Genomic DNA, 26,004 nt, shown 5'->3' on the forward strand with positions numbered 1-26,004 from the left:
CTTGGATATGGCTCGGAGCAAAGGTAACTGAGGCTGATGTGGAGAATTGGATAAGATGTGGTGTGCAGACTTGGACGTCACACAGTGTGATGGTGTTTGAACTGCGATGAGACGTGGAGTAAAGACTCTAATGTGGCTTGGAGTCAACAACTGTGCTGAGGCAAATTGAACTCCGACTCAGTAACTAACAGAATGTGGTCAGCACTTGGCTCAGATGTGAACTGGTTCTGATTGGCTGGGCGGTATCCTTTATAGCTGCAAGGTGGAAGAATACTGCCATGACGATAAGTGTGCACATGAACTATGACCGAAGTATCAGTCCCCACAATGGCAGTGCTGATTGTGGCAACTCCCATGCTGCTAGCGACTAGGATGGCATCATGAGTCACTGTGGTGGCTGCAGGAGATGTGATTGACAAAAACGTTGTGTGCTTATGTTAGTGTCTGTTTTCCTGCCAGTCCCACAGTTGTCACCAATGGCCTGGAGAGGCAGCAGCCCACAGTGCCCATTTGTGTTGCTTAGTAGTGGACCCTAGATAGATACCATATCATTTATAAAGGAGACCACGTATAGAGCAGTGGTACAACCTATCTTAAGTACTGCTACAGTGTTTGGGATTCTCAGCAGGAGCTTTGTGAACTCAAATGGGAATCCCTGGAGGAAGGACGGTGTCTTTTTCTGAAACACTGTAGAGAAAGTTTACAGATCTGCATTTGAAGCTGACTGTGGAGTGATACTACTGCCACCAACGTACATTTCATGTAAGACTCGCGTAGACAAGATAAGAGAAATTAGTGTATTTACTGTGGCCTATAGTTCGTTGTTTTTCCCTCACTCTATTTTGCGAGTGGAACAGAAAAGCTATTGACTAATAATGATACAAAGTAACGTCTGCCATGCACCATATGGTGGCTTGCAGGGTGTGTGTGTGAACATAAATCTTGTATATTTTTAGTAGACAGCTGGTTTTACACGTTCCTGTGCAAGTGTTGGCACATCTATATGTAGCTGCCACCTAGTGAACACCTGACAATGTTGGGAACGTGTTTGCTGAGACACTAGTGGTGCCATTTTTCTGTATTTTATGTTGCAGTTGTTAATCACTTGTTCAAAGAATCACTTGCCTGATACATCGCAATGATAAAGACTGAATCAATTTATAGGTTATTAAATTAATTTATATTTAGATATTTTCAGTTTTCACAAATTATGTTCAAAAATGAATAGTTAGGTATCGGTAACATTGATCCATCTTTGTTGTTATCCTAGTTTTTCTTCTGCAGATGCCTCATCACTCAAAATCTGATCATGTAGTAGAAGAAAAATGTCTATAAAGGTGTGTCTCATGTGTAAATAGGTGTACACTTACTGCATGTAAGTAGGTGCAAAGTGTACGAATAATTGCCTCGGTATCCTTATTTGTGTCGAATGGGTAAAACATCTATAAGTCCTTGAAAGGGGACCTGTCAGAAAATTACGTAATGTTGAGAGAGAAAGTACATCCAAAGTACATAGGAGATTTTGACCAAAGACTCTACATAACTTATTAATGTTTTAAAAAAATTGAGTTGTCTCACATCAGTGAATCTTATACTCAACCATCTTACTGCTTTCCTGAGACTGGTTTTGTTGTACTGCTCGGATTCTGCTTTTCTTCTGTGTTACTTCTTTTTTTTAAAAAATAAAAAAAAGAGAGCCTGGAAAGTCTTTGTGTCATGAGCAGTTGTAAAGAAATATATTTTTAATGCAAGGATCATGATGAAAGTTCAGTTTTTACTTCTTTGAAAATTATTTCAGTGATTCTTTGGAATGGTGTTATTTACGAAGAGTGATGTATATTTTTGCACAGATACTAACGATAACTGCTAGTTTTGTGAGAGTAATAATAGTTTCATGTTTGTATCTGGATATAAAATATAGTGTGGACATTTTTATGAGTTAAGTGTGCAGCAGATGCTGTATTTTGTGTTGCTATAAGTATCTGCCTAGCATTTGCATTTTATTTACTGTTTAGGTGTACTATGCAACAGACTATTTTTCAACATCTATTGATTTCAGGCTTCCTGGTCCAGAAATATTGGCTACACCAGGTCAACAAGATGGACAGACAAGGCTTGTTAGAGAAGGAGACACTGTGATGTGTTATAAGTGGTCCTTAGAAGATGAGGAATGGGAGAAGATGGGAGAAGTTGTTGGGTCAGGAAATGGAGCTGGAAAAGAACTTTATTGTGGACAGGTATTCTTCTCCATTCACTTTTTCAATAAATGTGTGTCATAGAAAAGAAATTAATTTTCCAATGTGTAGCACTTGATACGAGATGGTAGAATTTCTTTTCCTAATTCATGAGCCCAAAATAATATTTGAAGAGCACCTGCATGTTTGCTGGTTGAGTTAACTCCAGACTGTTTTCTGTGCTATCTTATATTGATAATGTGCATGGCATTGGGGAGGGGGGGAGTTTGATTGTGTGGTTCAGAAATACAGACTGGACTATACGGAAGAATTCCCATGTCTCATACACTCACAAAAATCTATCCATCATGTATCCTGCAGTACTTGTTAACGCAATATTGTTGTTTCTTCAAAGGATGGAGAGAAGATTAGTGTAACCGAAAAGGTATTTTATCAAATGTTTTACTTGTTTGTTAATATGATTGTTTGAAGTGTCACTTTATGCTTACATTTGGCTTCTATGTTACACTTAAAAAAAAGAGCCTGGAAATTCTTTGTGGTATGAGCAGAAGTAAAGATATATTTTTTAATGCAAGGAACGTGATGAAAGTTCAGTTTTTACTACTTTGAAAATTCCTTTCACTGTGCTTACTAATAGAGTGATGTTTTTAGTGGTTTGGTCCTTTCAAAATTGATCATGTTTCATGCTCCACTAACATTTTTCTTTTAAATAACATTTATATTGTATATTTTGAAAACGTGTCATTGAGATTGAATTTTTAAATTTCGTACACCCTTCTTACTGAGGGTTAAAGACCTAAATTTTTACTTTTTGAGTGCTACAATAGAGCTACAAATTGAGAATTTTAATTTCAATTAACAAAAAAATTCCAGGGGAGGGCTGCCAGACCTCCCTAAAAAAAATTCCAGAGGGGGGGCCCCCCCATACCTCCCTTCCCAGTTCTTTCCAAACTTGGCATCACTGTTAGTGCCTCATTAAGTTTATATAATTTAACCAGGCGACACTCCCCCATTAATGCTGTTCTTGATCTGTGAATGATGGGAAATTAAATTGAAATTTCTGAGTGCTACCATAACATGGTGAATGAAGATTGTATTTCCCTCGTCTGATTCATGTATGTTGTTCATGTAATTATTATTAATGTAAATTATGTAAATGTAAATACAAATATATTAACATATTACCTGTTCATTGCTACAAACATGATTGATCTATGCCACATAGTGCTATTTGTCTCCTAACCTCTAAATTGGCAGCCTGCACCTTTATTTTAGGTTTGAATTGTTACCTGGGGTTGAATTACCAGTGTGGCCTGTCACTACCTGTGCTGAATATTTCTAGAGTACTGACAGTGACAACTCCATCCAGCACTTAGTTTTGACACCGCTGAGACTGGGTGCAAAAACTGTTGACTCACTTAAACTTTCTAACTTCATAATGTATCTGCAGATGCAGTGCTGTACAAGCACACACTCATTCTTCAATAGTTGTAATTTGGTTTTACTGACTCATGATAAACTGACATGGCTCTTTCAATTTATTTCAGTATTCATTAACTTCATGGGGGAATAAATCTGGTAGTAACTAAAGAGATATTTATGGCTTGCTAGTAATAGGCTACTATTCAGTGGGGAACATAGTTTTCCATTTCACAGTCTGAAAGGGATGATGGTCATCTGTGCCATGACTGTCTTTAGAATGTTCTTGTAGTACAAATAATCCTGTTAGTGCTCTGATACAATTTTTATGGTGATCCATAGAGTGCTATTTGTCTCCTAACCTCTAAATTGGCAGCCTGCACCTTTATTTTAGGTTTGGTTTGTTACCTTACTTGCTTTACGTGTTTAGTATGTACCATGTGATCTACTTGGTAGCTTCATGCACAGTTCGTATTCTTTAGACTATAGCAAACTGAATGATTTGTCTCTACGTCATATTGTCCATTTGTGGTTCACACACAAAGTAAACATAGTGGCCATGGCACAGCTCTCACTGTCCTGTTTAATAGCTTATTAATGGCTTACTTAAGATTCAAATTGCTACTTGTCCACCAGAAAAAATGACTGTTACAACCTTTTATTTCTTTCATCCATTTATCATTAATTCTTAGTTTTTTACCTCAGTAGAGTATAGAAGCTTCTATGGCAACCCCCCAAAAAAGAAATAAAAATGCTGGTACTGTAATATTCTTTGTAGATATCACTATAGATTGTGTGTGTGTGTGTGTGTGTGTGTGTGTGTGTGTGTGTGTGTGTGTGTGTGTGTGTGTGTGTGTGTGTACCCAATAAATTGCTGTGAAGCAACCTTTGAAGATAAAGGCCCTTGTGAATGCCTACTCTTTGTATATTGAATATACATTCGTTGTCAATGGGACATTAAAAACTAATCTCCTCCTCCTCCTGATAAGTAATGTGGTATTTTGTTGTACGGCATATAGCGCATGCTGATGTAGGGTTCACAATTGTAGTCTTGATTTTGAATAAAATGGCTTTTTTTAAAATAAAATGGTTGCACCCATTACTTTTTGTTTTATAAACCACAACAGGTTTCGGCCCCCAAGGCTATTATTAGAGCTACGTGAGATTAGCAAATTTCGAAAATTTAGCATTCACTTTTTTGGTTTCTTTATGCAGTTAAATGACATAATTCGTACCTTGAAGTTTGATTTTTCTTTTTCACTATTCCCCGTTTTCTTATAATAACGAAAAGAAGAAGAAAATAGGAAATTGATTGTTTATGGATCACATCATCTTAATTTTATTTCTCATTCAAATTACCACTTACTATACACCAATGTAAAAATGTTTATCTATTGAATGCAATCATTGAAGTTGTTGCAATAGTGTCTGGCTTCATTGACCTCCTTACTTACAATTAAATTGTATGTTGAGAAGTACCTCTCCGCATCCACACTATTACAGATAAAGCAGTATTTCCAAATTCATCATATTTAAGCTTTTCAATTAGTAGATGTTGCAATATATCAGGCTTCTCATCATGCCTCAAACAGTCAATAAGGTGTTGATGGAATGATGAATATGCCTCAATAAAACAGTCAGTTGGAATGCTTTCAACTGTGGAACTGTTTTTGTTATATTAACAACAGCAGAATTGTCCAAATTTAACTTCGCACCACAAACTGCAGTGTTGAAGAGCTTGCCATTGTTTTCGTAAAAAATATTAGCTGGGTCTGATGCTGTGTGTTTACATAGCTTTAGTAAACTTTTCATAGCAGCAGATTTAAGACAACTTTTTTGCAGGTGCTTTCTGTGCCTTGCTTTGGAGTATGTTTATATAATTAATAGTGCCTGTTGAAAACAACCTTCAGAATTTCTTTTCAGTATTGATTTAATACTCTCAAGTTCCTCCCATAACAATTGTGCAAATCCCTCTAGTGTTGTGATGAAACTAACAATGCTAGCACATATGTCACTTACAAAGTTGCATTGCAGGACGACTATATCTGAGGCAGCTTCATTTTTTAAGTGATCCAGAATGAGCTCAATGGCAGCATTTTTGTTTTGCAGTGATCTGAAAAATTCGATGATAGTTGTTAAATATGTATCAAAGTACTTCACTGCATGGAACCAAGAATTCCACTTAGTGATTATCGGGCCGGGAAAAAGGTTTTTTGGCAGGTGAGGATATTTTTCTTGGAGAAACTGAAGGTAGGCGCTTTTCATTTTGTGAAAGTGCAGGAACACCATTTTCACTTTACTCACAATAAAATTTAGCTCCTTTAGTTCTTTCATAAAGACGTCACCGACTAAGTTCATTTTGTGGGCCCAGCACTTGAAATGTATTAAATGGTCTCCAATCAGTACTTGAAGTGTCTCAAAACAACATCCCATGTATGCAGCAGAGTCTGATACTAAACCCACAACATTTTCATATTTAATGCTGTAGTCTTTTAGGGCATCCACTATGGCCTGGGCACAGGTACTTCTGTTACCAACATCTAAAAAGTTGCATGAAGCCAGATACAGTTTCTGTTCGGAAGTTGAGGTCATTGTCTGAAATAAAACCGCATATACGCACCTTCCATTTTTGTCACTTGTTTCGTCAGTGATAATCACAATAGGTACATCCTTCACAGAATCTCTGATTTCTTCTTTCGTTTCATCACTGCACTTACTGACATATTCTCGTTGAAGTCTATCTGAACTTGGTATACAACCAGCACTGGGTACACATTTGTTAAAAAAGGACCTAACTTCAACATTATCTAATTTTGTCAATGGTATGTTGGCCTTTAAACACATTTTAACTATATTGTGGTGCATACATTCATTTCAGTTTTCACTTTTTTGGCTCTGTCTAACATCTCACAATTGCAGCCTGCCTTTTTGTTGAAGTTCCTGCAACCACTACAGACGCTTTTTTTGCCCTGTGACTAGCACTATTAATGTGTTTTTCTAAATTGTCCTTCTCCCAGTTGAGCTTCTCATTACAAAAGCAACACATAAGTGTTTTTATTGTGAACATGAAAACCTTCTTTGGGATAGCTATTGCATCGCTCCTGCAAACTGACTTTATGCCTACCCATTTTTAATGCACTATTATCTCTTCGCAACACTCGCAAAACGTTACATACACGTGTTTACACCATAGAGCCATATCCAAACACTGCGGCCAACTAACATTGGTGCCAAAGCGTTGGAGTAGAATCCAACTCGCGCATGCGCAGAAGCAACAGTCAGATCTTACTGGAGTGGACTGAAGTAGGCTATCTCAAACAAACCTAATATAAACACAACCGATTTTGAAGTGTATCAGATCGTGAGAGTTTTCACTAAAATATGCAAATTTTAATGAATTTGCATTGATTTTGCATTTTATTGCACATTTATAGCATAAACGAATTTCACGTAGCTCTAGCTATTACCCAGTGGTATCTACATAGTATCGAAAAAGGTACAGTAGAATTAATCAAACAGAAAAGAATGTAGCAACAGGCATCATCATCATCATCATCAGCAGCAGCAGCAGCAGCAGCAACAGCAGCAGCAGCATAATAAATAAATTCTGCAAAACACCTCATCCACCACATACGTTATAAAAACAAAAAATAAAAAAGTTATGTGAACTCTTCTGCTATTAAAAAAATACACATTACATAAATTAAATTATGTTAAAACCAACTTGTCAATGAACATCATAGAAACACTATAAAAACTTTATATAAACTCATTTACAATGTAAGAAATAGATATATTTAACATGAACGTAATGTTAGGTATTGAGAGAGGACACAGGATGATGGATGAGATGTGCCAGGAGGTGGTACTTGAAAAGAGGAGTGGCAAGTTACAGGGAGGGCAAGTAGATGAGGAGGGACAGTCAAGATATGAGATAACAGTAGATAAAACACTTAAAAAGTGGAAATAAAACACAGAACCATATGGTAGTTAAAAATTGACAACGATGCATAAGAAAAAGACAAGTAAAATTATTATTACGGAAAGAGAAAGGACAACAGGGAGGCCTGGTTCAAATTCATGCCTCATTAACCCTTTCTCATGCTCATGAAGGTCAAGTCAATGTGGATGCACACTCAAAACTATGATAAAAACCATGAACTTAATATATTTAAGTTCCACAGAGGAGAACAAATTGTCCATTAGTGTACTAATACAATTTGTATGTGTTGTTAATAGACATACTAGTATTGTCATTCGGATGAATGATGGACAAAATACGTTTGTTCCTCTCCCGTGTCATAGCATAAGTCACAAGTGGAACATCCAGACCACTGTCAAAACACCAGTGAACAGGAAGTGAAGCCCAAGAAATCCATGAAACTCTTCTTTAATTATGGATAGTACCTTTTTCCCTCTTTGCACTGTGTATAAAGTAATCAATACATCACTTTTTTATGATTCATTTTTGGCACTACCTTCAGAGTTAGAGTTTGTGAAGTTTATGTAATCTTCTCAACTACCAATTTTTTTTTTCTGTTTTCTTACTCTAGTACTCATATATAGTTGCTTTCTGACGTTCGATTTAGCTTGTTAGTTTTGAAAACACTGCTGTCTAGAAACTGAGTTTCTTCACCTTATTAAGAATAAATAGAATTATTCTATTGTTGACTGATTGATGCTGTAGTTTCACTTTGTTTGTTTGGCCTGTACTTTGTTGAGTTTGGATTGGTCAAGAATCTATTATATCTCAGAATCACAACTTTACTCAAGTGATGTATCAATGTGGGACAAGAAATCCTCCAAAAAACCTCAAAAATTGCCCCAGCTTTCAACTTTCTCACCGTATTCTATAATGCTAATACTCAAAGCTGTAGGCTTGAAGGGACTTAAAATTAAAGAATTTTATTTATTAAAAATTGCAAGAACATGTAACATTTTCTGCTACTAAACAGTTGTTAGCATATACAGATTGAGTAAAAAATATGAAAACCATATTACCACTGAGAACACTCGGCAAGAATTATAGAACGACCACCTTACAAATGTATGTAAACAAATTGCATGTAGAGTGTGTGCACAGCAGTTCAATCAGTTTCAGATTCGTAGATAATGTATCCTGCTCTGTAATACATTAACAGTATACCAAACAAGAAATAGGGTGCCACAGTCCTGTCAAGCCTCAAATAGTAGAGGGTATTATGTGCGTTGTTACGAAGTTGTACTCCAAAGTCGCACAAGATCATCATGTTCAAGCCCCCCCCCCTGCCGCCCCCCCTCCCCTTCCGAAAAGTGACTAAATACATTTATTGTATGGAGGGATATATTTCTTATTCTAAATGTAGTTGTATGTTTCAAAATTTCTACAAAAGTATTTTAGCACTAACTCAGTCACATAACAGAAAGCTTCTTGATAAGTATAATGTATTTTTGCTAAAGAATCCAGTTCTGTATAGAGTGATACTATAAGTAACATTTTATCACCCGAGGATATTTTAAGTCCACATTAACAGTGTACATTTGGCAAACCATCCACTTGCAATTACCTGCTGTTAGTGTAGCTACTTCTCTGATATAAGTCTTGAATTTTCTTCCTGTTCCTTAGACAAAAAAGGTCTGGTATTTAAATGGCACTGTTCGGGTGTTTTAAGAATTTGGTGTCTTATGATTAATACCCATTTTGTCATGTGAAACGCATTATGTCCAAAAATAACTTTCTGAGACTACTGAATTCTAAACTTCAAACAAATGTGCTAAACTGGAGTATTAAAATAAAATGAATCCAATAATCAAATTAACACTTCACATAGTCATTTAAAGTGTGTTCAGATTCACTTTCATCATTTACTTGTTATTTATTTCATTAGATAAAATGGTACATCAACAAAGCTGTTTGGAATTGACAAACTTCATGCAGTTAACATAGATATTATAGATATTATTTTGTTTCACAACTTGCTGACATTTTCTTTTTAGTTTTTGGCATCTGATGCCTACTACAGAAGACTGGTACCCATGCATTAAATACATTTTAGTAATTTTATATTGATGCTGTTTTTGTGTTACAGGAATATGATTATGTTTTCAACATTGATGTGGAAGATGGAAAGCCACCACTGAAATTACCCTATAACCTTGGTGAAGACCCATGGGTGATTGCCCAAAAATTTATTCATGAACATAACTTGAGCCAAGCATACCTTGACCAAGTGGCAAATTTTATTATAAGAAATACTCAGGACAGGAATGTGACGACTAGAATGGCGGCAGCAGCAGCAGTAGCATCGGATCCTTTTACAGGTGACTATTCTTTCTGAATTCACATCTTTATTTGTGCTAATGCACCTACTCAGTGGCTTCTGTAAAAAAAGATGTGGCTGTTTACCTTCATTTACATCTTGTCAGTAAAAACGGCGATCCTAGCTGGTGGTATCTTTTTAGAAATTAACTGAATCTTAATATTAGAACCATTCAAAAATATGTAACTTTTCTAAATTTCCAATGTAGGCTTATGAAGCATAATAATTACAAATAGTATTGTATATCCTAATTTGCAACCACTTAATATGGCTTTGAGAAACCAGAAAAATCTTCTGTCGCCTTTGGTGTGGCATCCATAGGTACCACTCTACACTGATACTCCTCAAGGCAGTGATAAGATACCTTTTTTTTCTTCTTTTTTTTTTACGTGGGCTGCACTTGATAGGAATATTTTTTGAGAATGAAAAGGCATGACACTGCATGGAGATAAAATATCATCCTACAACTGTACAGATGGGGCTTCTTCCCATTCTAGTGCTATCTTGCCCTTCAGTGTGGTATTTTCAGTTCAGAGTCTGCAATGCTTTCTCAGTGCGTAGTGGCCACAATTAGAAATTCTGTCTGATGATCTCTTTTTGTGGATGGTTTTTCAAGCTTTAGTTCTTCCTCCAATCTTGAGACAGCTGCTCTCTCTCTCTCTCTCTCTCTCTCTCTCTCTCTCTCTCTCTCTCTCTCTCTCTCTCTCTCTCACGCACGCACGCACGCACGCACGCAAACTATCACTCGCATTGATTGTTTGTGTAACATCACAAAAAAAAATACATACGTTAACACTGCACTTGACAATGAGAATAATTTCTGGAAACAAGTTTTGCTCAGCATGAGAAAAATGTGTAATCAGTGCTACAATTAAACTGAAAACATTTGAGCAATGCAAAGTGAATGACAGTTTCAACTAGTGCTGCAAGTGCCCAAATGCTGAAACGTGCTAAATATGGTTCAACAAAGGTGTCTCAGTGATCACAACAATCACAAAACTGCGTTTGTGCTGTAGAGACAGTTTGGAAATGGTTGTGATTGGTCACTATATCTTTATTTGAATGAACCTAATTATTCCCATCAGCCACCACACCAAGTAGAGCTTGGCAGCGGTGGGAGATACAGCACGAATTGTTCCAACTATTTCACGTTTACCAGTTCTAATCATCTGAGTAGAGTGGCCTGGTGTCAAGAAACTTAATCACGTAATGTTTGTAAACTCTACTGGATGGCCAACATTATGCCAGCGTTATTTTTTCTCCACAAATATTTTTTCATAATGTGTAAATCGTGGGAAAAATATAAATTTGTAGATGCAAAAACCAGGTGCAATTAACACTGTGCACGTAGAAAATTTGACAGGAACTATAAAAATGGTGGGAAAAATATTAATTCTAAGAATGTAAAAGTGGGATTATACTGTATTGAACTAAAGGAAGAGTTCTAGACCGCTTTTTAAACCTACTTGTTATAATAGTGCTGCAGCTACATTGGAGATTATGTGAATGGGTGGAAGCAGGGGAACTCCAACAAGGGTGGAGGGTAGGGGATATCCAAGGGTGGAGGGTAGGGGATATCCAATGGCTGCTCTGTCATATTCCTTGAATTTGTGATCAAGACAGAGGTTTTTCCTTTCAATCTGTTCAGTAGTTGTGCCCATCAGACAGATATATACCATCCAGAACTCTCCTATTCACCTGTAGTATCAGGAAAGGAGTTGTAATTCTGATGGGTTTCGGGTGATGTGGGAATTTGGGAAAATGAGATGGTAGATGAGAGAGCCAAGGATGTCTGCATGATCTACCCTATGGCATAATGTACAATATGTTAACAATGGGAAGAAGGGCAAAAAAAGTGGAACAAAAAGCTGTGATTGGTCAAGCCAACAGTCTGGTTGTGTTATGCCTCCTTTCAACCACTTAGGTGAGGTGTGAGGAAATAATGTTTATGCACTACCAGACAGAGTATTCTCCTTTCACTTCTGTGTTCGCCCTACAGTGAGAGAACCCACCTTTGTGTGGTGAATCTCGTAAATCGTGACACTATGACAGCAACAGGTTTGGCAACTGAAATTCATTGTATTTTAAATGACAGTGAGGCAAATGTGGAATTTGTTTTAAGGTTTTGCAATTAATGTTACCTTCTTGTCAGAAAAAATTTGTCATTTACTAAGGGTCACAGGTTCATACATCTTCTGGTGAGAGATTAGCTAGTTGCAAGATACTGGGTTAATGCTTTTAAACTTGTGTGTTGGTGCATTTGTATTTCAACAGTAAATTTTAAGAGAGTGACGCATTGGTGATAGTGGACACACTATGGGAGAAAGAGGTGGGAGTAAGCTGGGTTACAACAAAGACGTTACGGTTTTAGACATTCGAAAACGTTAACCACATTTATATTAGAATATTCTAATAAGCGTACTGATGATATCATTATCTTCATTCTTCTTTCTTTCTTTCTTTTTTTCTGTCATCTAAGGACCACGCACCAATTTCAATGCTTCCTTCTTTGTTGTTCTTACTTTTTCCTCCAGTACTCTTTCATTTTTTCACTATGTATCCTTTTTCTCTCTTCAGTCCATTTTGACCCTGTCTTCTTCTCCCTCGTGGACTCCTTCCATTTTAAACACTTCCTTCTTGAAAATCTCTCTTTCTTTTGCATCTTTTTCACTTATGTTGTTTCTTTCCAAATCTTTCCTAACTTCTTGAATCCGGGCTATTGTTGGCTTCTTGTCCCAAATATATTTACAAATGTTTGGTTAACCTGTTGCTGTTAATTCTGTATTACAGTCCAAAAAATAGCAGTCTCCTCTTTCATAGTGTTTCATTTACGTTTTCTGTGTTGGGATAAACTTCTTCATTGCTTCTTAGTTTCCATACCTCTTTATTTTTTGGTGGCCCAAGTATTTTTCGAATGGTTTTCCTTTCCAGTACTTCAAGTTTGTGTAATTTGTAGTTCAGTACTAAACATTCACTTGCATAAAGACATTCTGGTTTTACTACTGTGTTGTATTGCTGAATCTTCAAATTTTTAGACAGACACCTTTTGTTGTAGACATTCCTAGTTATTCCATAAGTGCTCTCCATTTTATGTAATCTTTCTTCTACAGTGAATTTTTCTAAGCCATTTTATTGGATAATTTCTCCCAAATATTTAAATTTATTTACCCTTTTTATCTGGTCAATATCTGTTGCTTGGGGGTTCCAGAGCATTTTTTTTTGTTTTATTTGTAATATTTTTATTTTTTATTTTATAATTTTTTTTCCTACAGATATTCTTAAACTTTCTTTGTTGTCTATTTCTTCTAAGAGATTGATTTGTATTCCAGCATTTATTAGGTTTTCAGAAATAATTACAAAATCATCCTTAAATGCTAAACAGTAAATTTCAATACCTTTGTTTTTAGTTCTCAGTCTGATTCATGATAGCTTCTGTTCTTTCAGTTGTTGTTTCCATTCTCTTACTATTTTCTCTAGTACACAGTTAAAGAGGAATGGAGACAGACCATCACCTTGCATTACACCTGTTTTTGTGTTGAATGCCTTCGGTATTTCACCCCAAAACTTTACTTTTGATGGTGTCTGTGAGCATTTCACGAATAAGGTTTGCTAATTTAGATTTGATGCCAAATTTTATGATCACTTTATGTAGTGTGTTTCCCTATCAACCGAGTCAAATGCCTTTTTAAAATCTATAAATATTACAACTATATCTTTGGAGTTTGTGAGTCTGTGACAAATTATAGACTTCAGGTTGAAAATCTGTTTTGAGCAAGATCTGCCCTTTCTAAATCCAGTCTGATTTTCTCCCAAATGGCTATTAAGTGTTGCTTCTACCTTGTTGTTTAGCAGCGTTATTGAAAATACTTTATAACCCACTGTAATAGTCTTCTCCACTGGCTTTGTTGTTTTTCAGGGTATTTATTACTTTTTAATTTCTTCAGCTGTAGGTGGTGAATCTGCTTTTGTATTTTCATAGAGATATGTAATTTCTTGCTTACAGTTTGGCTCTTCACAGTTCAATATTTTTTCAAGGTACTTCCTTAGTATTTCACCATTCTGGCTGTTGCTTAGGCCTACTTAGCCATTTTCATCCGTGAAGCAAATACTTGGAGCTTGGTAGCCCTTTAGATGACTTTTAAACATCGGAATTTCGGGAGTTATTTTTTATAAAGTTGGTTTTGTATGTCCAAAAGTTGTGATTTCTCAAAAGATATTTTAGCACTCTTTATTATTCTTGCCATTTCTTTCCTTTGCATTCTAAATTCATCGAGGTGTTTAGGCTTGCCAGAACATTTCCATTCCTTCCACTGTTTTGTTATTTCTGTAACTGCTTCTTCACTGATTTCATTCCACCAGACTTTCTTCTTCATTTTTGTTGTTCCAAATACATTTTTCACTGCCCTGTTGATTTCTTTCGATATTTCTTCCAATTTCCCTGATTTAGTTACTTGAATTTCTTCCTGAATTTTTTTTTATTAAGTCTTTGGTGATGTTGAGCCTGTCTGTGTTATATTTAATTAATTTGTGCTGTCTCTTCTGGTTTTTATTGTGGAGCAATTTTTGTTTAATTTTAGTCAGGTATTGATCAGAATCAAATTCCCAGTTTCTTGCCACTTTTGCATTGATGACTTCTTTAAAATTGCATTTAGAAATAGCCACATGATCTAACTGGAACTCCCCTAGCATTGGATTTGGAGAGATCCATGTTTTTGCATTTCTTGGTAATTTTTTGAAGAAGGTTGACATTACCTTCAACTGAAATGTTCTACGAAGACTGATTAGTCTTGTGCCATTTTTGTTTGTTCTTTTATGGGCTGGATAATATCCTGCTACACTCCTGGAAATGGAAAAAAGAACACATTGACACCGGTGTGTCAGACCCACCATACTTGCTCCAGACACTGCGAGAGGGCTGTACAAGCAATGATACCACGCACGGCACAGCGGACACACCAGGAACCGCGGTGTTGGCCGTCGAATGGCGCTAGCTGCGCAGCATTTGTGCACCGCCGCCGTCAGTGTCAGCCACTTTCCCGTGGCTTACGGAGCTCCATCGCAGTCTTTAACACTGGTAGCATGCCGCGACAGTGTGGACGTGTAACATATGTGCAGTTGACGGACTTTGAGCAAGGGCGTATAGTGGACATGCGGGAGGCCGGGTGGACGTACCGCCGAATTGCTCAACACGTGGGGCGTGAGGTCTCCACAGTACATCGATGTTGTCGCCAGTGGTCGGCGGAAGGTGCACGTGCCCGTCGACCTGGGACCGGACTACAGCGACGCACGGATGCACATCAAGACCGTAGGATCCTACGCAGTGCCGTAGGGGACCGCACCGCCACTTCCCAGCAAATTAAGGACACTGTTGCTCCTGGGGTATCGGCGAGGACCATTCGCAACCGTCTCCATGAAGCTGGGCTACGGTCCCGCACACCGTTAGGCCGTCTTCCGCTCACGCCCCACCACCGTGCAGCCCGCCTCCAGTGGTGTCGCGACAGGCGTGAATGGAGGGACGAATGGAGACGTGTCGTCTTCAGCGATGAGAGTCGCTTCTGCCTTGGTGCCAATGATGATCGTATGCATGTTTGGCGCCGTGCAGGTGAGCGTCACAATCAGGACTGCATACAACCGAGGCACACAGGGCCAACACCTGGCATCATGGTGTGGGGAGCGATCTCCTACACTGGCCGTACACCTCTGGTGATCGTCGAGGGGACACTGAATAGTGCACGGTACATCCAAACTGTCATCGAACCCATCGTTCTACCATTCCTAGACCGGCAAGGGAACTTGCTGTTCCAACAGGACAATGCACGTCCGCATGTATCCCGTGCCACCCAACGTGCTCTAGAAGGTGTAAGTCAACTACCCTGGCCAGCAAGATCTCTGGATCTGTCCCCCATTGAGCATGTTTGGGACTGGATGAAGCGTCGTCTCACGCGGTCTGCACGTCCAGCACGAACGCTGGTCCAACTGAGGCGCCAGGTGGAAATGGCATGGGAAGCCGTTCCACAGGGCTACATCCAGCATCTCTACGATCGTCTCCATGGGAGAATAGCAGCCTGCATTGCTGCAAAATGTGGATATACACTGTACTAGTGCCGACATTGTGCATGCTCTGTTGCCTGTGTCTATGTGCCTGTGGTTCTGTCAGTGTGATCATGTGATGTATCTGACCCCAAGAATGTGTCAATAAAGTTTCCCCTTCCTGGGACAATGAATTCACGGTGTTCTTATTTCAATTTCCAGGAGTGTATTTTTCGAAACTATTTTTCGCTCCCTATTTGTGCACTGAAATCCACCGTTAGTATATCATCATTTGATTTTGGAATTTTTGACGTCTTCTTCTAGAAGTTCCAGAATGCTTCTACTTAACTCAGCTTTTTCTTATTGTCATTGATTGGAGCATGACAATCAATAAAGGTATAATGTTTATTTTTGCATTTAACTGTGAGAAGAGTGTCTTTCAGAACTGGATTTGAATTCTGTAATGTTGCCTACGAAATTTTTATGAACATAGAAAGTGGTACCAAGTATTGGCATGCCTTTCATGATTTTTATTGCTGGATTACCCTTAAAAATTCTATGATTTTTGGTTTTTCTAACATTTTCATCCAAAAATGTTGTTTATTGAACTGCTAAAATTTGTATTTTATGCTTATCTAAGAGAAATATAAAGTTCCTTTTGTTTACCAATTTTTAGTAATGAGTTTACGTTCAAGGTGCCTACAAAGAATTTCCTTTCGAACTTGAGTTTGGGAGGATACCAAGGATGCTCCGACTTATTCTTAATGCAGATGTTGGAACTTCCCAGAACCCTTGGTCCCAATGCATTGCATAAAGCAATGGTGGATTCCTCTTAAGAGTTACCACCTGGAGTAGTACTTTCTTGTAGCGGGCTTTCCATTCTGCAATTGAAATTGTACATTGTACATGGTAGGAAATAAATTCCAAGGTAAGATTGGATTGTTAGCCTGAAATGATTATTTTTCATGGTTTTCTCCATTAGGTTCTTCTGCTCTCTCTGCAGTTGGGAGTTAGGATTCCTCTGCTGCCTTTGAGACTGTTGACCGGGCTTCACCTGTAACCCTAGGCAAGGGCCCTTGCAGTGTGCTACGATCCGGAGTCAGATAGACCCAGGTTTTTTTTACGAGGTGTTACCCCTCCCCCTCCTCCTTCCTCATCACTTGCGAGATGAGGCGCCGGGCTTGGGACCAGCAGTGGTGGAGTTATTATCTTCGTTGTTATTATTATTATTATTATTATTATTATTATTATTATTATTATACATTCTGCTTGCACCAATAAGGTATGTGTTCAGTGTGTTTAAACATTAAGCACAAATTGTCATTCTTATTAACTAATCTGTTCTTTCTTTCTTCAATTTTTCTTCAGGAGATAGACGCTATATTCCACCCCCTGCCGGTGAACCAAGTACTAGAGAGCATAATCGTGAGGATGAGATTCATGTAGCTGGTGATATAGATAATGTGTTAACCTTATCCAGAGGTGAGTGAATTGGTGAATGTTAGTGTAATGTACCGTTTGCAATTCAGAAATCCACTGAAACTTATTGGCATATTAATAGTGTGCACTGACTGGGACTTGATCCCTTAACCTTGCTTTTCATGGGCAGTGACCTGACTGACTGCATAACTCACAATCCACCCTCACAGCTTGATTTCTGTGAGTATCTCTCTCTTGCATTTCAAACTTCACAGTTCTGAATATCGTCCAAGAACAGATCTGGAAAAAATAATATTGTGGTGAAAATAGCTTAGCCACAACTTACAAGGAATTGTTTCCAGGAACAATCCCTGAGGCTGAGACTAAGCCATTTTCTCCATAATACCCTTTGTTTGGGAATGCTATTCCTGCAGGGTATGCGACAGAACTGTGAAGTTCAGGGAATAGGAGTTATTGCAGAGGAGAAGCTATGATGGTGGACTGTGAGTCATTCATGAGTCACTATCATCAAGAGAATTGCCTGCAAAAGGTGAGGTTCAGAGATGTAGTCCCAGTCGAGACACAGTTTAAATCTGCCAGGAAGTTATGTAACAGCGCACACTCCACTACTGAGTTAAAGATTCGTTCTGGAGGAAATTTGATACCTTCATTCACTTAGATTTTTATAATTGCGAAATGAAGATGAACACTGAACTTCTGTTCTCATGGAATCTGGAGTACAGAGTTATTCATGTACTGTGTGAATAACTATCAGTTCTGTGGGATATAATAAATTTTAGATGTCACATATAAAAATGAGTTATCAGCATGACAAGCCTAGAAAATGAATAACTCATTTATATTTTTAAAAAATGTACTTTTAGAGGCTAGCTCCCTCCCACTCCCTGTTTTTAGGAGTAGTTTATCATAAGTTTGCTAGAGCAACGAAGTATTGCAGGCAGTTGAATAAGGCTCACGTCACTCCCATTTTCAAAAATGGGCCTTGGACAACTATAAAAGTACGTCACGGACCTCAGCCTTGGAGATCTGTGATCTGTGATGATGACTTCTTGGAAAACGAAAATATCCTCTGTGGAGATTATTGTTTATTTTGTTACTAGTGGGTTCAAGAAACGTGCAAGTGTTACAGAGATGCTTTGGGAACTCAAATTGGAATCCCTGATGGAAAGGTGACACTCTTTTCGAGGAACACTACTGTGAAAATTTAGAGAACCAGCATTTTAAACTAACTGCAGAACAATTTTACTGCCCCCGACATAAATTTCGCACAAGGACGATGAAGGTAAGATACGAGAAATTAGACCTGGTACAGAGGCATATAGACAGCCATTTTCCCTTAATTCTGTTTCCGAGTGGAACAGGAAAGGAAGTGACTAGTGGTGGCACTGGGTAGCCACCACCATGCGTCGTATGTGGCTTGTGGAGTATATATATCGATGCAGAAATTGAAACACAGTGACCTTGTGAAACTTTGTTTATACATGAGGCACAGAAGACAGTAGATGTTGGTAACCAGATTGATGCCACATTCCTTGACTTCCAGGGGACGATGGATAATAGTTACAGTGTTCTGGAAGGCAATCAGTTGCAGTTACAGACACACACCTAGTAAAAAAAAATGAGCTTATGGAATGTTATGCCAGGTCTGTGGTCATATTGAAGGTTTTCTAACACATGTATCTCAGCTTGTTGTTCTTAACAGGGAGGTATCATCAGATGTGACAGTAACTTCAGGTGGTACCCCAAGGAACTGTCATATGAATGTACATGTTTACAACTTGTATATGAATTGCTGGATAGTGTTGGATGCTCCATGAGGCTATTTAGGAATGGCGAGTTATCTAGGGAAGTCACAAAGCCAGAAAATTGTAGTTAACAGCAGGGAAACCTTTCAGAAGATTGACACTGAAGCAGACATGGCAGTTCACCTTCAATACAGTCAAATCTAATGGATTACGCATAAATAGATGAGTATCCTAAGTATTGTTCATAATTTGATTTCACAGTGTCGTTAAATTTTCCTAATATTTTCTCCATTGACGTTACTCTAACTCTACTTAAATTCCAGCCCTAAAGCCATTTTTAAGCAGTAAAAATATTCTTATCTACAGGAAAACAAAAGCTTTACAAAAGAACACTGGAATAAAACAGCAGCAGCCTGTACAAAAATGAATCAAAATACTTTTACACTGAGGCTCATAATTTGTCATTACAACTTCAGTCATTAAACAGATGCAAGCTTAGATAGCTGCTACAAATATACAGGGCGGGCCAAATATCTCACAAAATAAGGATCAAACGAAAAAACTACAAAGAACAAACTTGCTTGAAGGGGGATACCAGGTGGCGCTATGGTTGACCTGCTAGGTAGCGATTCCATAGGTCAAACGGATATCAACTGCGTTTTTTAAAATAGGAACCCCCATTTTTTATTACGTATTCGTTTAGTACGTAAAGAAATATGAATGTTTCTTTCACTTTGTGATAGATGGTGCTGGAATAGTCACAAACGTGTAAGTACATGGTATCACGCAACATTCCGCCAGTGCGGACGGTATTTACTTTGTGATACATTACCCGTGTTAAAATGGACAGTTTACCATTTGCGGAAAAGGTTGATATTGTGTTGATGTATGGCTATTATGATCAAAATGCCCAACGGGTGTGCGCTATGTATGCTGCTCAGTATCCTGGACGACATCATCCAAGTGTCCGGACCGTTCGCTGGATAGTTAAGTTATTTAAGGAAACAGGAAGTGTACAGCCACATGTGAAATGTCAACCATGATCTGCAACAAATGATGATGCCCAAGTAGATGTTTTAGCTGCTGTCGCAGCTAATCTGCACATCAGTAGCAGACAAATTGCGTGAGAAACGGGAATCACAAAAATGTTGGTTTGAGAATGCTACATGAACATCGATTGCACCCGTACCATATTTCTATGCACCAGGAATTGCATGGCAAAGACTTTGAACGGCGTGTACAGTTCTGCCACTGGGCACAAGACAAATTACGGGATGATGACAGATGTTTTGCACGCGTTCTGTTTAGCGACGAAGCATCATTCACCAACAGCGGTAACGTAAACTGGCATAATATGCACTATTGGGCAACGGAAAATCCACGATGGCTGCGACAAGTGGAACATTAGGGCGGGTTAACGTATGGTGCGGCATTATGGGAGGAAGGATAATTGGCCCCCATTTTATTGATGGCAATCTAAATGGTGCAATGTATGATGATGATTTTCTACATAATGTTCTACCAATGTTACTACAAGAAGTTTCACTGCATGACTGAATGGCGATGTACTTCCAACATGATGGATGTCCGGCACATAGCTCGCGTGGTTGAAGCAGTATTGAATAGCATATGTCATGACAGGTGGATTGGTCGTCAAAGCACCATACCATGGCCCTCACATTCACCGGCTCTGACATTGCCGGATTTCTTTCTGCGGGGAAAGTTGAAGGATATTTGCTATCGTGGTCCACCAACATCGCTTGACGACATGCTTCAGCACATTGTCAATGTGTGTGCGAACATTACAGAAGGCAAACTACTCGCTGTTGAGAGGGATATTGTTACACATATTGCCAAATGCATTGAGGTTGACGGACATCATTTTGAGCATTTATTGCATTAATGTGGTATTTACAGGTAATCATGCTGTAACAGCATGCATTCTCAGAAACGATAGATTCACAAAGGTACATGTATCACATTGGAACAACCAAAATAAAGTGTTCAAACATACCTACATTCTGTATTTTAATTTAAAAAAACCTACCTGTTACCAACTGTTCATCGAAAAAAACCTACCTGTTACCAACTGTTCATCGAAAATTGTGAGCCATATGTTTGACTATTACAGCGCCTTCTGTCACAAAGCAAAAAAAGTGGTCCAACTAAAACATTCATATTTATTTACGAACTACTTGAATAGGTAATAAATAATGGGGGTTCCTATTTTTTAAAAATGCAGTTGATATCCATTCATCTATAGCTCAATTCTTTTATCTTGGCGGTTCGCGCATGCCCGCCCAGACACGGGAGATTGCTGCATTGCCAGTTGTACGCGCCAAGAGAAGCAGCGCCATAGTACAGGTTGCAAACTTACGTTTAGGGGGGAGCGCACAGTTTATGAAGTAAAGCCACCACGGCCGCATTAACCCTTTCACCCACTGCTACAGAGGCGTGCTCCCCACATTCCACGATGTGCGCGATATTTTCATCATTGCACTGCTCGCCTGTGCAGACACGTGGTGTTTCGACTGCTTTGACACACTTTATCATTAGATTTCATAAAAAAAATTTGGCCCAAAATTTTGATTTTTACACATCTTTTTGACTGATACCTTCCCCCCATAAATGACTTAATTTTGTTTCGATGTTTCACACAGTTATTGTGCAGCATTAGATGTAGTAAACCATTGCACGAAATTTTGAAGAGTTTGCAGAGGTAAAAGTCCATAGCATGTACTTTCTGTATGCATATTTGAAAATATGTCTGCTTGTGTCTGTATATGTGTGGATGGATATGTGTGTGTATGTGTGTGTGAGTGTATACCTGTCCTTTTTACCCCCTAACGTAAGTCTTTCCGCTCCCGGCATTGGAATGACTCCTTACCCTCTCCCTTAAAACCCACATCCTTTCATCTTTCCCTCTCCTTCCCTCTTTCCTGATGAAGCAACCGTGGGTTGCGAAAGCTCGAAATTTTGTGTGTGTGTTTTTTTATTGTGTCTATCTACCAGCGCTTTCCCGTTCCTGCTCCAGTTCTGTCACAGGCTTATACTACCCCATTAGAGGCCAGGCTATCTGCAAAAGCAAGCATGTCATATACCAGCTCTGCTGCAATCATTATTCAGCTTTTTATGTTGGCACGACTGCCAAGCAGCTGTCCATGAGGATTAACATAGACTGCCAAACTGTGGCCAAGAGCAAAGTGGACCACCCTATGGCGCAACATGCAGCAGTACAGAACATTCTTGATTTCAGTCACTGCCTCACGACCCAGGCCATCTGGATATCCCTCTCCACCACCAGTTTTCCTGAACAGTGCAGATGTGGAGTTATCATTGCAACATATTCTGCTCTTCTCTTTCTCTTTCTCTTTCTCTTTCTCTTTCTCTTTCTCTTCTCGCTACCTCTAGTACCTGCAGCATCAGTTCCTCTTCCCCTCCCATACCCTGCTATCCCTCTCCCTTCCCTGCTGTACTCTGGATTATTGCTCTCATTCAACATGTTTCTGTTGCAGTCTGGGCAGAGTGGTCGGATGTAGCAGTCGTGTGTTTGTGAGGTATGCTTGCTTGTGTAAATGTGTGCATTTTTCTCTTTTCTGAAGAAGGCTTTGACTGAAAGTTTTTTTGCAACAGTCTTTTCATTGTGCCTGTCTGGAACTTGACGTGTTATTTTTACGGTGAGTAGCTGTGTTTTTCATAATATTGTTGACATTCCAATCTGAACTGTCCATTGTTTAAACTTCCTCGCACTTCAATTTGGCGTATTGTAAATGTTAATAGCTCGTGAAAGCTTAAGTATTTATTGTAAGGTGTGACACGTTTACTGACATCATTTGTACCTGTTGTTTATAACTGAAACCCATTTTATACCCCCCTCCCTCTCTTATGAAAGTAATTCGGTTTGATGATAGTGTTATGATTATGTTATTGACACTCTGTTGCTACCACCACCATCACAGCTGCCACCATTGTTGATACTATCCACATTGTTGCTGTTATCACCATGATAAAGTCACTGTTAAATACTGTGAGCACTGAAACAATTTGTGTATTTTTCCAGATAATGAGAATACTGGATACTTCCCCCAGCGGACTTGCATTGCTTTCAATGTCTTCAATAAGACAGTTATTGAAGGTAAGCAGTTACTCCAGATATGTTGTTATGTAATAGACAATTTTTACTTTCTGTTCTTGATGGTTAATATTGCTTCAGTAGTACCTTGCAGGAATTATTCGTGCATAGTTACACCTCTCAAAACAGCAAATGTTGACTGTACCTTCTTATTATGTCAACTGTTCAAAAATTCATAATATGACGTATTTAACTTGAATTTCAACAATGTGCCCATTATATTTAGTTCAATTCATAATATTGTATGAAGAAGAGAAATAGACTGAGTTTGAACAGACCTTTTATCTGGCATATTGGTTAGTATAACAGTATTGTGGATAAGTTTCGCAATGCAAGTGTAAGAGCTCAGAATAACTGTCATAAGTCTAGAAAATTTTCAAGGTATTAATGAGAACTGGTCTTCAGAGAGAGAATGTCATCCTCATTTTTGTGGCTTCATATAATGCGTATGAAGAGGCTAGACTGATTCTGGAAATGACAGACAGATATGGACATTGTCCTCTCCATTATGTTATTAATGGCTTTATGAAGATATTGGTGTGAAACACATTCCAGCGTTCTATGAAGAGTGGCAAGTAACATCATTTGCATGTAGATGCTGATGTCATTAATGAAACATCTTGGATTCATCTGAGAATTCTTCAAGAGGAAGTCGCACTTCTCATAGTCAGGTTAAGTTCCACTTAGGTACACAACTTCTCATTTATGTTATTAACTTATTTCTCCATTTCTGTACACTTAAGGCCGAGTCATTCTGGATGTCATTTCAATGTCGTGTCAAAACATGCTAAAACATCTTTTAAATGGTGGCATTCTTGACACCAATCAATGTAAAGGAATGGCACAGAATGTCAATGTGAATGGTGTTCTGGAACAAATTGTTTTCATTAACAAAGTAGTAGCATTATCTGCTAACATCTGAAGATAACATAATACCACCATATTCCTTTGTTATGGTAGTGGGTTGTGTTCTTCTGTTTTATTTATTGCTTGGTGACCTAATACCTGAAAGCAAAAAATTATGCAGGTTTCATAATACCTTGACAAAGAAAAGTTCTGCTCCATGCATAAATAAGATTCTTCAACAATGAAATAGTCACCTCCATTGAGGAAGGAAAACACAGTTTCTTAAATTATTTGATACTTATAAAGGCAACAAGATGTAATAGGAAAAGAAAAGAATTATATGCACTGCTTTCTAAACCTTGTTATTCTGTTCCTAGATATTTATTTCCATGAGCAAATAAATGTTGATGGTATTAAATATTTATATCAAAACTTCTTATTCCTTCAGATGTCGACAGTGTGTGGAATTTACCATTTGAGCTTCATCAGTAACATCAATTATGAATTGTACTGTGAACATAAATAAAATCTACCACAATTTCTCTGTCCCTGGTGCTGCTGGAAATAAAAATTGGAACATTTTTTGAGTGTCTCCCAATTTATTTGTTCTATTGTAGAAACAATACATGTGAAGTAGGCTACATAAAATCATTACATTTAGAGATCGATAGTCAAATAATTCTGAGGTACTATGTATGGAACAATGCTGAAACAACCATATTAGTATATTCGCCAAGCCTTTGTGGTAGCAATGGGCATTGTCTTTGGCATGCAGTCAATCGCACAAGTGGTAGAACTGTTTTGGCTGTTTTGGGACAGTATTTCATAGCTGTGTATGAGTTTGGAGTTAATGAGTTTGACTAGTCATGAACTTGTGACACATACTATGTGATCAAAAGTATCCGGACACCCCCAAAAACAGTTTTTCATATTAGATGCATTGTGCTGCCACCTACTGACAGGTACTCATACCAGTGACCTCAGTAGTCACGAGACATCTTGAGAGAGCAGAATGGGGTGCTCTGTGGAACTCACAGACTTTGATCGTGGTCAGGTGATAGGGTGTCACTTTTGTCATATGTCTGTATGCAGAAAACGTCCCTAGGTCCACTGTTTCTGAAGTGATAGTGAAATGGAAATGTGGTGGTGGTGGGGGGTCGGGGTTAGAGGGGAGACGTACAGCACAAAAGCATACAGGCTGACCTCAGCTGTTGACTGACAGATCAGCGACAGTTGAAGAGGGTTGTAATGTGTAAGACACAGACATCTATCCACACAGGAATTACAAACTGCATCAGGATCCACTTGAAGTAATATGACAAGTTAGGCGGGAGGCGGGAAAACTTGGGTTTCATGGTCAAGCGTCTGCTCACGAGCCACACATCATGCCGGTAAATGCCAAATGATGTCTTACTTGGTGTACTGAGCGTAAACATTGGTCGATTGAACAGTGGAAAAAACGTTGTGTCGAGTGACTAATCACAGTACACCATGTGGCGATCCGATGGCAGGGTGTGGGTATGGCGAATGCCTGGTAAACGTCATCAGTCATCTTGTGTAGTGCCAACAGTAAAATTCGGAGGCGGTTATGTTATAATGTGGTCGTGTTTTTCATGGAGGGGGCTTGTACCCATTATTGTTTTGCATGGCACTATCGCAGCACAGGCCTACATTGATGATTTAAGCACCTTCTTACTTCCCGCTGTTGAAGAGCATTCGGGGATGGCGTTTGCATCTTTAAACACGATCAAGTATCTGGTCATAATGCATGGCTTGTGGCAGAGTGGTTGCACGACAATAACGTCCTTATAATTGGCTGGCCTGCACAGAGTCCTGACCTGAATCCCATAGAACACCTTTGGGATGTTTTGGAATGCTGACTTCTTGCCAGGCCTCAC

General features: G+C 38.6%; 1 protein-coding gene across 1 annotated transcript in view; it reads left to right on the forward strand.

Moving 5' to 3' along the window:
- The window catches only part of LOC126299497 (phospholipase A-2-activating protein), a 114,222-nt gene that overhangs the window by 68,882 nt on the left and 19,336 nt on the right, over positions 1-26,004 (forward strand). Inside the window, exons 7-10 of the mRNA XM_049991442.1 lie at positions 2,060-2,237; positions 9,683-9,914; positions 17,312-17,425; positions 23,189-23,263. Of these exons, the coding sequence (XP_049847399.1) occupies positions 2,060-2,237; positions 9,683-9,914; positions 17,312-17,425; positions 23,189-23,263 (599 nt within the window). The remainder of the gene's footprint in view (positions 1-2,059; positions 2,238-9,682; positions 9,915-17,311; positions 17,426-23,188; positions 23,264-26,004) is intronic.

Source organism: Schistocerca gregaria, chromosome X, assembly GCF_023897955.1.
Source record: "Schistocerca gregaria isolate iqSchGreg1 chromosome X, iqSchGreg1.2, whole genome shotgun sequence".
Taxonomy (NCBI): domain Eukaryota; kingdom Metazoa; phylum Arthropoda; class Insecta; order Orthoptera; family Acrididae; genus Schistocerca; species Schistocerca gregaria.